The 14,049-nt window shown below is 35.6% G+C and overlaps 1 protein-coding gene across 1 annotated transcript in view; it reads right to left on the bottom strand.

The window, feature by feature from the left end:
• The window catches only part of eya2 (EYA transcriptional coactivator and phosphatase 2), a 28,251-nt gene extending 15,578 nt beyond the window's left edge, over positions 1–12,673 (bottom strand). The window contains exons 1-3 of the mRNA XM_055027331.1: positions 12,396–12,673; positions 2,066–2,225; positions 1,368–1,480 (exon numbers count right to left, since the gene is read on the bottom strand). Of these exons, the coding sequence (XP_054883306.1) occupies positions 1,368–1,470 (103 nt within the window). The 5' untranslated portion in view covers positions 1,471–1,480; positions 2,066–2,225; positions 12,396–12,673. The remainder of the gene's footprint in view (positions 1–1,367; positions 1,481–2,065; positions 2,226–12,395) is intronic.
• Between the last annotated feature and the right edge of the window lie 1,376 nt (positions 12,674–14,049).

Genomic DNA, 14,049 nt, shown 5'->3' with positions numbered 1-14,049 from the left:
CACAAAACATATAGGCATCCACTACAGTAAAATAAGAGTTTAAGCTATTCATCTCTACTACCAATAGCCACCATATAACTACACCAAACAGTTCCACCACTTGTTTTTGGAAGCTCAAACTATGACAAGTTATCTGGATATGAAAAATTTAGACCATAAATTAGCCATGGTTGTTGCTTTTGCAAGTCAATAAAAAATGATGTGATCATTTCTTGAATTAGACAATATTTCCACAAGGCAATAAACATTGCTTTACTGTATAGCACTACAAGGCCCAAGCTGAACTGTGACCCTATGTGGGATTAACCATTTAGTCTTGAATACTGGTGTCTAAACTTAGGCTATATTTTGCAACCAAATGCAACCAAATTTGCAAAAATAAAAAAATGGCAATAATTGGCCACCTATTCTCACCCTGCTTCAGCCAGAGGTTTCTTTAAGTTAAGATGGAGATATCTCTCTCCACTGTCATCATATGCTTAGTGAGGATGAAGAAATGGTTCAAAAATCTACACATCATTACAGTAAAGCAAATCTGAAAAGTTTGTTTTGCAAGGTGCATGAAGACTGCATATTTTGTAATTTGCTGCTTTTCAAATAAACAACATGTAATCCTATTGGCCAATGAAAGCATGCGACAATGACTAACATGTCCCAAGAAATCTGAAATCTCAGAATGCCAAGATGCCTCCTGAACATCGTAAACATTTTGTACAGCTGAGTTCAACTTCACTAAGGGCTGATTACCTCCAGATATGCAGAATTAAAGCATTACTTAAATAGAACTTTCCTGACAACATGAAGTATCCTGAAATATTTCAAAGGAAACACACCGTGCCCCTTTTCTACTGAAATTCAAAATCAGATAAAAACTTAAATTACATATCTTAATTTAGAAAGAGTTAAAAAGCAATTGGGACTCTAGTGAACCAGAGTGAAACATTTTCTACAAATTGAGAAAAAAAAAAAAAAAAACATCCCACCCAGGAGTGAGTGACTTACCAAAATTACTTTTAAAAGTACATCCATGACTCATCCAGGAGGTAATAAATTATGTCAGATAAACATCTAAAGAACTAAAGACCACAGTTGAGGTCAGCATTTATGATACTGCAGTTAGAATAAAGGTGGAAACCACTACTGAACAAAAACAACAGAAATGTCTGCTCAAAGTTCTCCAAAATAAAAACAACACATTTTTGGGGAAAATATTTGAGGACTGATGAAACAATAGTGGACATTTCCAAAAGATACTGAATTGACCTATCATTCAGTCTTTTATTACCCTTTCAGCTGACATCGCAGAGATAACTTTTTTCAGTAATAACAAATTTTTAAAACGTAATACTGAGTTTGTTTGGACTCACTGTATGAAGGCATGCTGTAGCCTTGTGTGTGGTGCGTATAAGCTGTGTATGGTACAGCGGGTTGAAGGGCAGGGCTGTATTGAGTCTGTCCGTATGCAGCCATGGCTTTGATCCTACAAGACAGAAAGCATAAAATAAGGTTGTTATTGCAAAACATTTGTTCTTGGGAAATTTAATTGTGGAGTGAAGAACTGTTTTCAGTAAGAGAACAACAGACAAAAATCTGAGCTGTTACTCTTTAAAGTGAGACAACTTTAAAGAGCTTCTAAAAAGCATAAATACTGTTGGACTTGTCTCACAATCAAAATTCTAAACTTTTATTCTTTATTTTAATCTTCTACGTAAACGCAAGAAGACACGATGCACTGCATCATAAATCTGTTTAATTCAGAGGTCCCAAAGCTCTGAATTTGAAGCCGTCAATGAGAAGAGCTGTAAATCAAGTAAAAAGGACAGTTGAAAAAAACTCACAACTTTTTATTAATAAAAAAGAAAAGTATTAAAAAATAAGTAGATGATTTTTTGGGTCTAAAAATGGTTACATTACATGTCCTAAAAAATCTCACTGATCAAAACTAAGGAACCGTCTTAAGTAAATGATCTTTTATCTTGGCAATGTGATTCACAATAAGGTCACAAAACCTGTTTGATAACTTCAGGGACTTTCTGCTTCGTTCTTTTCCTTTTTTCTCGCTTACCTGCTCCGATTGAGAGAGCCGTATCTTCTTTATCCTATCACCCTCCTCTTAAATCAGGTTCCTCTGAGTATGGCAACTTCTGTGGAAACAATCAGGGCCCAAATATGGAGTTCACTGATCCTCGAAGACTTGCCTTCTGCTTTCATCAGATTTTTGGCAGCTAAAGAAGTAGAAAAAAAAATCCATAAACATGAGGCAAAATGTGATTGTATAAAACAAAAATGGGAGCTGAACTTCTATATCTGTGTGAAGAGATTTAGCAAATTTGGTGGCAGTCAAATTATAAATGTTTCCTGGAAAATTGTTGATTTACACTACTGACTGGCACCTGTACTTTCGACACCTTGAAAATATCCAGGCTGTCTAACCGCAGAAGGAACGTAAACACCAAAAACAAAGCTGTGTTAACTGCCAAGTGACAGCACTGTGTGTTTTTTAATATGCTAGTCTCAATGGCGAACAGTAGAGCTTTGTTAAACAGAACAAGATAAGACTGGAGATTTTGTTTTAGTTTTTCTGCCCTTCTCATTGTGGATTAGACTCACTGGAGACTCTCTGATTAACATCAGATATAAAATATATTTTTACTGAGATTTTAATTTATTAGATAATCCAAATATAAATTTATTTATATTTTTTTTTATATATTAATTCAGCTTGTAACACAATTGTAATGAGAACTAGTCAGGAATGAATTCTATATAAATTTTGCACTTTGATTTCTCAATTGGTCTTTACTAGGAAATAATGAAGGTATGAAAAAAACTAGAACTAATGGCATAAAATTTAATTAATTATGCATAATCTATATTATATATAGGCTCAAAATTATGCAGACAAGCTGAAATATATGCATATATACTCTAATATTTTAAATAAATGGTAAAAGAAATGTATGTTAGCATGACAAGGACAAATCTTTGTAACTAATTTTTAACCATAATTGACTGTAGATGGTTGTTAATCTTTGCCTGCGTAAGGATTTGTTTAACTGAACCAATGTGTTGATTAATACTCAAAGCAATAAGAGTCCCAGTCCCAGAAAGTCCATGAGGATGTCATAAAAAAAAAGAAAACCAGAAAAAAAAGTCCAAGACTGACCCTTTACATAAAAAGAACATTGGTTAAGATTTTTAGGAGCAATGTAGAAGTTATCAAGAGATAAGCCTTTTAATAAAATGAAAATCCAGTGTGGTTGTCCATGGTGAAATGAGTTTTACATTGTCTTACAATAAAAGAGGGTCGCCCAAGGAGCTTCAAAATTAACATCTTCAAACAAAATTACCCACAAGGACACACCAGATTCCTTCTTCAACACTGAGTACTGGATTAAAATAGAGTTTGTCCAGAATCATAAGCTTCTAGCAATGTTTTCTTGTGGCTGTGCTGCACAAAGAAGTCTGCATGATTTGCAGAACAAGGTTTCTGCAAATCATGCATTGTATATAAATATTTTCCCTAAAATGTACCACAACTACAATGTTTTGAAAGTTAATGTTTCTTAAAAATGTTGAATATTCTGCCAAAGTATTTCAATTTTAATGTTAAAACAAAACTGTCACATTTAATTTGGGATTTCCATCAGTATTCCATTTATCTCCTTTTATTGCATTCAGCTTTACTCCTTCTTGTTGCAGTTGCCTTGGAGCCACTCTGTTGTAGCTATGCTGCAACTTTAACTTTGCAGAAAACATGACCAGAAAGAGAGATAACAATTGTGAATTGCTGAGGCAAAATGTTTTTAAAGAAAAGTCAGGGTGGTATTTGAAAAAGACAAAAATAGATGTATGCATATTTTTCTTTTTCTTATTTTTTTAATAAAAAATGTTAAGTGTTAAGTGTAAGCTTTAATTTTAAGACCTGAGTGTATGTTAATTATCCAAAATCAGAAATAGTTCAACATTTTTTATGTTACTTTTTCTTAAATCCTGGTGTGGTCTTTATCAGAGCAGACTTTGTTGCCCTACAAAATGACAATGATTGTGGGCAACGAACAATATCAGGGCAGTGCTTTGCATATCTTAGAACTTCTCTCAGATCAAAATTGAAATTTATGGTCATTTAGCATGCTCTTGATTTCAAAATAGACACACATGCATATAGTTCTTGAAGAACTATGTGTGTCACCACCAAGGCACTTCCTTGTTCAGGGTGAGGCCCAAGAGCAGGGCATCCAAGGCCATGGGAACTACAGGACACCGGAGGGGAGATGAGCAGAGCTCAGCAGAGCTGTGGAGAGCCGAGGTCTGAAACTAAAGCTAAAACAAACTCCGCGGGGCCACAGGGGGCCACAAGGCCAGTTCCACCAGCTTCACCTGGGTTCCAGGGATCTGCTAGACCGCTGCTTCTTTCACGGATATCAAATTTTAGCTTTTATGCTGTGTGTTATGCATTAAGTGCAAATGAGAGTTTAAACTCTTCAAAGAGCATTCTAATAAGTAAACTATTTAATAATAAAAATATGACTATACAGAAATGAATGAGTTTTGAACACAGTTAAGAAATAGTTAATTTATGTGTTCACTGACCATGTGAGAATGTTATTGTGGGGATTCATGACATTCAATCATAAATTTTCATTTGTTTATTCATAAGTAAAAGTGGTAAAAAGGAAAGAAAAAAAATGTAGCAAAGTTTATACAGAAGAAAAAGAACATTTTACACTTGCTACGTTTGTCAGGTTGCCAAACAGTATATTTTCATAAACTTAAGCACCTTTCATGGTTTATCTAATGATTGACGTAAGCACTCTGATATAAAGTCTCTTGATTAAAAGGCATATATTTTTACTTTAATGAGTTTATCTACTTCAACAGTTGAAGCTGAGAAGACATATTAGTTCTCCATAACTAGGAATATCAAGTACCCTCAGCAACCAAAAGATTTTATGTTTCACAATATATTCCACAGTGTTATAAATCTTCATTGTAAAAGTTATGCCCATTTCACCAATTTGTGTGAAACCTCTTGAGTGTAAATGGCAACTGCTGGCGGTATTAGATCAGTTTTGTAAGACAATCTGATAACCCTGAGCTACATAGTAAAGCTAAAAAGTATTCATACCCCTGGCAGATTTACCAAAAGGTGTGTTTTTAACAGGAGACAAATATCTATCAACACATAATAAAATTATGTCAAAAGAGTATCTCTTTGCAAAAGGTATTAAAAATAGCCAGGTTAAAAATTATCTTTACCCTTCTTAATCAATTGAAAAAATCTTTATTTGTATTTATGAAATTAAAGCCTTCTTTTAGTCCTGGTCAGCTTTGCATGTTTCCACAGCTGCTTTCTTGATTCCAAAATGTTAATGTTACTTTAACTTAGGGATAGGCACTATGGAAGGAAAGCTTAATCACAATGTTTTGAGTTTTTAATGGAATAACAATATATAATATCAAAAACAATTCAAAAAACACATTGTTAATTTTTTCTTGGTAATAACATAGAATATAAGGGACTAAATGTAACTGAAGTTAAGGTCCCACAAACACAAATACTGCTCTAATAAAAATAATTTACACATTACTTAATATGATGCTTTAGGACACTGGTGACTTTAATTAGTTACTGCAGGTTTAAAACCATATAATAAATGCATTAAATTTTTTAAGAAAACATTTTTTGCTTTTTTTTTTTTGCTGGTTTCTGTACACCCTTGTTTCCTAGTGGGTATGGAAGGGCTGCTGGTGCCTATCTCTAGCTAACTCTCCGGGCGAGAGGAGGGACTAACAGAGAAAAAAAAAAGTTCTAACAATCCTTTTAATTGTTGAAGTTTCGAAACCTCATAATGTAACTAATTGTTGCTATAATAAATATGAATCTAACGGCGCTGGAAATTATGTCACAATACCAATAAATGGTTTGATTATCATCATCCTTGCTTCCAGGGATATAAATCATTTTGGGTTTAACTTTTTAACACAGAGTATGCTTTATTGGTTGCTAAATTAGGAGAAAAAAAAACTAATGGAGGTGCCCTTCTCATACATAAAAATACCTTTTTTACATAATTTATTTATACCAGAAATATAAAACAGAGGAGCTGCCATCACTTGACTGGGGGCTAGTAGTAAATAAATAGTACTACATAAATAAGGCTCAGTTGGCCTTTTCAGTTATTCACACAAATCAAGTTATATGAGTTCTATGTCTTTATCTTTATCTCACTAAGTATGCATTTATAATCTTAATATTTGAAATATGCTCCCATCTGTCTCAATGTGACAAAAGAGTCATATTACACATTGTAATGTTAGTCTGATGGCCTGACCCTTATTGAAACAGTCAATCAACAGCCTGAAAAAGTGACTTGCCAGTCTATAATCATACCATATGGATCCCCACCTGGAGCCCCTAATTTAGATGGTCAGTGTAAGTGCCTGGGGAAAAGCTGGAGGGGCTAAATCACTGCTGCACAGAGATGTCTCTTCTTAGAAGCTGATAACAAGGAGGGCACTATCTGGATCTGTAGGACACTGTTAAGTTTTTTTTTCCTTTTGGGGTGGGTGGGGGGCATGGAGGGGAATGGTGCCATTTGCCATCTGCAGCTCTCTTTAGTCGTTACTGACACACAGCTGATATAGAGAAGGACAAGGGGAAACAAAAATGAGTGGAAAGACAAATGAAAGAAACAATTCTACATCACTATGAATTTCAGAAGATAGTGTGGAATAAAAGAATGCAAATTATTCAACATGCACGCAAGCCAAAACAATCAGTAAACAGTATAATAAACATATATATTCATCAATCTTTCAATTTAATATCAAAAGTGAAGAAACAATAAATCCAGTGAAACCCATTGTGTCCATGAGTCAGTTTAAGAGTAATTAAAGTCAGTATCAATCCCACAGTTGTATGAAGTCGTTTGTTAGAGAAAATGAAACATCAGGATGATAAAGAACACACCAAGATTATTAAGGATAAAGTTGTGGAGAATTTTAAAGCACAGTTATTTTTCAAAACTCTCATAGAGAGTTCAATGCATAATCTGAAAAAAAAAAAAAAAAAAGACACATCTGCAAATCTATCTGCCAGGCTAGACAAGAAACTGGATGACCTGCAGAGATCCACAGCTAAGGTGGGAGAATCTTTCATAAAAAGCTGCATAGATTCTAGGTTGTCACTGACCTAACTGCAGAAAAGCAATCTAAAACAAAAGCACAGAGGCACAACAAAGTAATTAAGAGCATAGCAAGTTTATGTGTTCAAATAACCTGGTTAAAGTCCAGACTTAAATTTAATTGAAATACATTTTTTGTAAAAAGTTAATAATGCTCTCAGGGCAAGGTGAGAATGTTGCAATAATGGGTAAAAATAGGAGTGAGTAACAGCTCTAATCATAATCATGTGTATTTCACTCCATAAACGTAATGATGTTTTTAATTTACATCCTGACAAAACACTTCCTATTTCTAAACAAATATACTTTAATGTCTGGAAACAAGTGCCATGTAATGCACACAAAATGGAAAAAACATCAAAAACATCAGACAGTATGGCACAAATTTCAAAGTAAATTTTGAAACACCACCAATGAGGGACTGCGGCTTATTTTGTTTTAGGTATGTTTATGTAACCAGAGACTGAAGCCTTAAAGTTCATTTTAAAGTGATGCAACAATCTGAAGACAACACTGTGTTACATAATTTTAATGCATATGAATATATTTTACACCGTGGAATTTAACCAATAAGTCAACTGCACAAGTTAAAAAAATCTTTGAGTGCATGTCTGGAGTTTCTGAAGTGTGCACAAAAAAGCTCCTCTAAAGCAGAGAGTATTTTCAAGCAAATGCTAATCTGTTGAAACTTAGATGTGATTGTGTTTTAATTATTCTGATTCAGAGAGATTAAATGACAACCTTTTATGGCTGCTATGTCAAAACAGTAGATGTGTGCAATTCATTCTCACCACATCCCACCAAGAAAGCACAGATGTTATTTGCAGTTACATAGTATAGAGATGAGGTTATATGATGGTAGAAATAATAAAGCCTTAACTTATTAAGACATTTTCTACTGAAGCTCATCTGCTTTTTACATTAGTCCCCTTTTTTATTATTTAAAATAACTTCACATGGTAATATAAATATATAATTTTTTTTAATTGTGTAAAAAATAAATAAGGTCTATTTTGTGTCAAAATAGACCTTATTTATAGTGACTGATATACAATGTTTGCTTTACCAGCGATATAACTTGTAAACATGAGTGACCACTTAAGACCTTCATGACTGATTAATCCTTACTGACAGGTTAAAAACCATAATTGCACAAATACACTCACACACACACAAACCTGACTAACGCTCCCTAAATCTAGTCAACACGGACTACATATAACAACAGACCAGAGCTCCTTTTCCCGAAACACAAGGATTCAACAACGGGGTCCAATTAATCTCTGGCAGCAGGGAAGCTGTTGTCGACTCAGTCTGCGCTCTGTAACTTTACCCCCAGGCCTGATGGACTTTTCTTTTCACTTGAGTGACTTCTGCAACAAGACGTATTCAGTCCCAGGACCCCCTCTCTGCGTCTCTAAGTAACCAAAATTGTCTGCTACAGAAATCTTTATCTCTGTTTCTTAAGAAACTATTATTTAATTGTTTTTTAATTCCCTTTAAAACACTGCCTCCTATGAAAGATTGGGTCCATCTTCTATGTCCAAGAACACGAACAAAGAGTATATTTTAAAAATGTCCCTGTTTAATATTGCAAAATTGTAGTGGGACCACCTACTCCATGGCCTAGACCCAGTCTCCCTCAGAATCAGTGCCCCGGGACGGAGGGTCAGGCAGAGAGACAGCTGGCAGACCTCCCACCAGCCTGTAGGAGAGGACTAGGCTGACCCCAGTCAGATGGTGGTCTGGCTCCCAGGTAACAAACATCTGGTCCAGAGATGGGAGGGTGGTCAAACATGCACTCGCACATTCAGAAGTGACACACGCCTGACTGCTCCTGCCTTCACTAATGAACTCGCTCTCACACGCAGGGGCACACACTCCACACTCTGGTTTATTAGTCATTAGGATGAAAAGGTTCTCCCTCTATCAGGCTCTTCTGCACAAGATGGCAACTGGCCGCCCTAGTTGCTAACAGCTGGTCAGACAGAACTAACTGATAGGTGAGGCTCACAAGCGCTATAGATGTAGTGAGGTTCAATTACATCTTTTAAAGTAGAATTAATGAATAACTGACTTAGGGGAAAAGAGACAAGAATGAAATATAGTGAGATTCATGATTGAAGATCAAGTTAGTTCATGGAGAAAGAAAAACTAAAATTTAAGGTAGTTGATAGAAAGACTATCTTTAGAAAAGAAAACTAAAACTATTTGAGACAGTATTTTCTTGCCCAAAAAAATATTTACATAAAAAAAGTAGAAACAGTGTTAGTTAACGTGTTGCTTACAACGTGTGTGGCTTTACAATTTCCAAACTGAAATAACAAGAGCAGCGATAAGTAATGGGGACAGCTGCTGTCTGCCCACAGCACAGGGTTTGTTTCAATCGCAGACCAGCAAGTACCACCTCTGAGCCAGACCCAAGAGCTCTCTGGGGACTAACTGGATATAAGAAATGGAGCTGAGGATATTTATATATTGATAGAAAAAAAATAAAACATTTTAAAAGCTATTAAAAGTCAGGCACAGTTAGCCCATTTGATCAACCTTAACAACTTTTCCTCAACAGCTTTTCAACCCTATTTAAATCTCAGTTGACATCTTCATGTACGTCTTTATGTTGTTTAAATGGAAAACACTGGCTTTATGTATGTTTATTTAATAAAATGTTGCTAGGAGATGGGTTGAATTAAGTCATAACTGAAAGACCCTTTGATAAGTTAAAACTTTAAGTCTTTTACTTTAATATGACGTGCTGTTTGTTCAGATAAAATTGGCAGTACAGACAGGCTCCTCCATTTTTTTATTTCATAAACTATTTACAAAAGACATGACTTCAAAGAGGAAAACAAAGATTATATGGAAGCAAAACTGTCTTTTTTAAACAACTGTATGTTTAAAAACGACAAAAAACAAAAAGTAAATGTCATTATTTTTATTGACTGAAAAGTATAGTTAAATCTTATTGTCTTTAGTGTTTGGATTACATGTTGCATCAAGCAATCATTAAACATCTGACAAACTAGATGCTTGTGACAAATGTATTTCTTTTATTATATATTGTGTAGAAAGTGTTGTAGCAGTCATGCAAATATGACCTCAATGATGCAAGTAAATGCCAATAACCACAACCACATTCAGGTACATTTTCTCAACACTCAGAGTACTTGTTAAAGCTCAAAGACAGGAAACTAAACAATACTGAACTATCTGAGCTTCTGCAGCAGCAGAAATGAGCAAAATTAAATGAGCAGCACGCCAGAAAAAAAGTAAACTATTTGGTTTAGCCCGAAAGTTCTTCTGTAACCTTGAATTTATGCAGGTACAATTGTTTGACTCCCAGCCAATGAAACGAGGAGGGATGGAGAGAAAAAGTAAAAGAGAGAGGGATACACAGAAGCTGAGAGACATTGAGACGCAAGCAGCTGTGAAGGGGTATAATAAAATTGGGGCAGATAAAGTCAGGAAGAGCAGAACTTCCTATGAAAATATTTATCATTCCAGAAACATTTGGCTACAGAGAGGCTTGGAATTAATTTGTGTTTTCTTAGGGGGGATCACGGGTGGGGGGCCTTCAGTGTACAGGATGGGGAATTCTTCACATCCCAGGACTTTTTAGGCTGCTGCTTATTCACAATTTATCAGACCGGGTAATAAGAACCATGAAGGCTGAGGGGAGAGAAGGGGAGATCAACTAAGAAGGGCCTCGGGTCAGCCATCGAGAGGCAGTCCAGAAATGGGGCCTGGTGTTATTAAGAGAGGAACCACAGTGTTAAATCAAACACAGTCAAGCCCACACGTTCGGTATGTGGTCTAAGCACACCGCTCAGCAGCCTCCAGCAGACCCCTGGATGTTATTTGTGGGGCTTAAAATACAGGAGATTTAGTAGGATTTACAGCCCATTGAGAATAGAAACATGATATAGGTGCTATCTAAACTAATATTCTCTTTTTATCTGAAGGTTTGTTTCAGATAATTAAAACTGACAAGAAAAGATGTGCATTGCCTCTGTAATGAAAAACCTACTGGTGAGAGTGAAATTTCCGAGCGTGAGCCTCCATACAATCTATTTACACGTCTTTACTTTCTAACAGGAATATATGCAAATAAAAGCTTGTTCTGGGGTCAATAAAAATTTATTTAGCCTTGATTAAAAATTGTTCCAATTTATAAAAAAGCTCAAATTTACCAGAAAATATAACTGCATCATAATGTCATTAAAAGGACGTAACCAGCTTAATGGTTGCGGCTCTGATTCTGCAGTCGAAAAGAAAAATGAAGGAATGAGTGTTGAAAAAAGCAGAAAAGGCAGAGAGAGACTTTTCGGTCTAAAGTCATGAAGGGGTCCTTGAAAAAGAAAAAAAAATGAATACCAGCTTTGAAAAATGCTTAAGTGTGGCTCCCCTAATTTCCTGTAATGACGGTCTCTGCGTGGCTGCTGGAGGCCTGTCAGTGAATTGGATATAATCTTCTGTAGTTAGGCAGAAAGTGAGCAGAAAGTGTAGCACTGATTCAACCAGAACCAAGAAAAACAAAATGTTCAATTAAATGCGAAGGCCCTTCACGCACTTTTACCCTGAATATTTAAACAGCATGTTGGGAGACAAATAAACCGTTTGCTGATGGTCAGCCTTGGGTTTCCTGCTCCTCTAAATCACTTCTTAAAAATTCCGAGTGAATGGCAAACGTAATTATGTTGTGACCTATGACATTGTTTAATAAACACTATGATTATAAATAATAATATTTTTCTTTATTAAACTTAATTTTAAATTTTAATATATTCAAGGTGCACAATGCGCTTATGTGAAACAGTTGGCATTAAAAATACAATGCAGTTAGGCACAGATATAGTTTTTTGTTTATATCTCTTAACTGAAAACAAATATAGAAAAAAAATCTTGGCGGCTATGTGACGTGATTTAAAAAAAACAAGGGTTTGGCTATTTTAGGTTATTGTGTTTTATCAAGATTTTTCTTTCAAAGAAAAGTTCAAATGTAAAATAATCCAACATTTTATACATATGTATGTAAATCAAGTTTTATGTCCTAAACGGAGATTAATTTTGCAAATTTTGCAACGCAGCATATTTTAAAGGAGTAGCCCAGTGCTAAACCCGCTCTGAAATGTGTAAACGCAAACGCCAAATTAAACGACGCCACCAACTCTCTGTATGAGAAAACAAATCAAGAATGTTTACACTCACCATTATTTACAGAGAATGCGAGAAAAATCCACCGGCCGTCAGTCAGAGGAGCTGTCGCTCCATGCCTGGAGGAGCTTCCCCGCAAACTTCTCCAAGAGTCCCAAAGGGAGCGAGCGCTCCTGCAGACCCGGAGCCCCTCAGCGTGTTTGAGGAGAGATTGAAGAAAATTCAAAAATAGTCGCTGTTGGTCTGCAGGTCTTGGTGACGGCTTTCTGCAGACACACAGTCGGCATCGATCTTACTTCTCGCTCCTCTGCAGCTCCAGGAGGAGTGTTTGCTTTCCCGGCGGTGGAGAAGTGATGTTAAGTAAAGATTTTTGGTTCCTCCTCCTCCTCGTTCTCCTCCTACTACTTCTGAACGGAGTGCGCGTCCTCCATAGCACGCGGCTTGAATACGTGGTGTGTGTGTGGGCGCGTGCCCCCTTTTTGTCTCAGCCTTTATCTCCACTTTAAATCTTTTGTTTGGTCAAGAGTTCCCTGCCTGTTTACACAGCGACCCTCTGATGCTCGAGTCAATCTGACTCTGTTTGTTGCAGATATGAAGATTTCCCACATTGCGCTTACAGTGACTCCAAGCTGTTGACAACTTTATCAAGACGTTGTTGTCTTTGCTCCATTTTGTTCACAGTTTACTTTCCAGAATATTTATGCAAACAATTTATGCAGCTTGTTTCACAATGATTAAGTTGTATTTAAGTTTATTTTACGTTGTTATATTGATTTAATCGTTCTCTTTATAAGAACATGTACTTAATTTTCATCATTGGCACTAAAGGCAAACAAAAATCCAAATTCCATAATAAATTCCATATCGTCCCATTATCATAAATTTTACAACACGGAACACTGAAAATTTGCTTTGTTATCCATAACAGAATTTAGAATTAGAATTTATTGCTGTTTGTCACTACACAATGAGAACGAAGTCAGCTCTAGTATAATAGTGTCATAAAATAGTTTTTCCTCATAAAGTTTGGGTTTTACATGTACATTAGAATTATGGGTCCGCATGCAGACAATACAAGTGATAAAATCTGTTTTACGATTAAAATATATTTTCTGTAATATAAAAGAGTATTTGGGGATGTAATGTTTTTGATATTTTATAGGTTTAAAATTTTATTATTTCAACATGTAACATTTATAATATTTTTGCTGTTAATGGAATATCATATTTTAGTTATTTGAATGAATCAATATTTGTGGCTCTTCTGTAAAAAGGCTTTGTCATAATGTATGAAAGGTTCTGTAAAAATAAGCAGCTATATCGCTTGCTGAATAATTTTGTACTAGTTTACTAGCTTACCTTTCGATATTGTCACTTATTTCCTTTTGGAAAATGTGACCGAAACTTCAAGGTTAACAAAACAGGTCACATAGAAACAACACCTGTTGAACAGGAAGTCAGTATTTGCCTCATGTCTGTTAGTGCAACTGCCATTTCCAGAGGTTCCCTTAAAACTGAGGAAATGTGGTTCAGGTGTGTCATCCTCTGTACGTGTGTGTGTGTTCATGTCTGCTTTATAATATGACTAGGATATTTGCCATTGTTTCTGTGTATGTTCTGTAACTTGAGAGAGAGTGGTTCACAGCACAGAACGTTGACTTGGTAGGAAACAGGTCCATCTCACCAGAAACAACAGGATGGTGTTGCT

The sequence above is a fragment of the Poeciliopsis prolifica genome, unplaced genomic scaffold (assembly GCF_027474105.1).
Source record: "Poeciliopsis prolifica strain line A6 unplaced genomic scaffold, Auburn_PproV2 SCAFFOLD003, whole genome shotgun sequence".
Lineage (NCBI taxonomy): Eukaryota > Metazoa > Chordata > Actinopteri > Cyprinodontiformes > Poeciliidae > Poeciliopsis > Poeciliopsis prolifica.
Note: the sequence above shows the minus strand (reverse complement) of the source record. Positions and strands in the feature narration are given on the sequence as shown.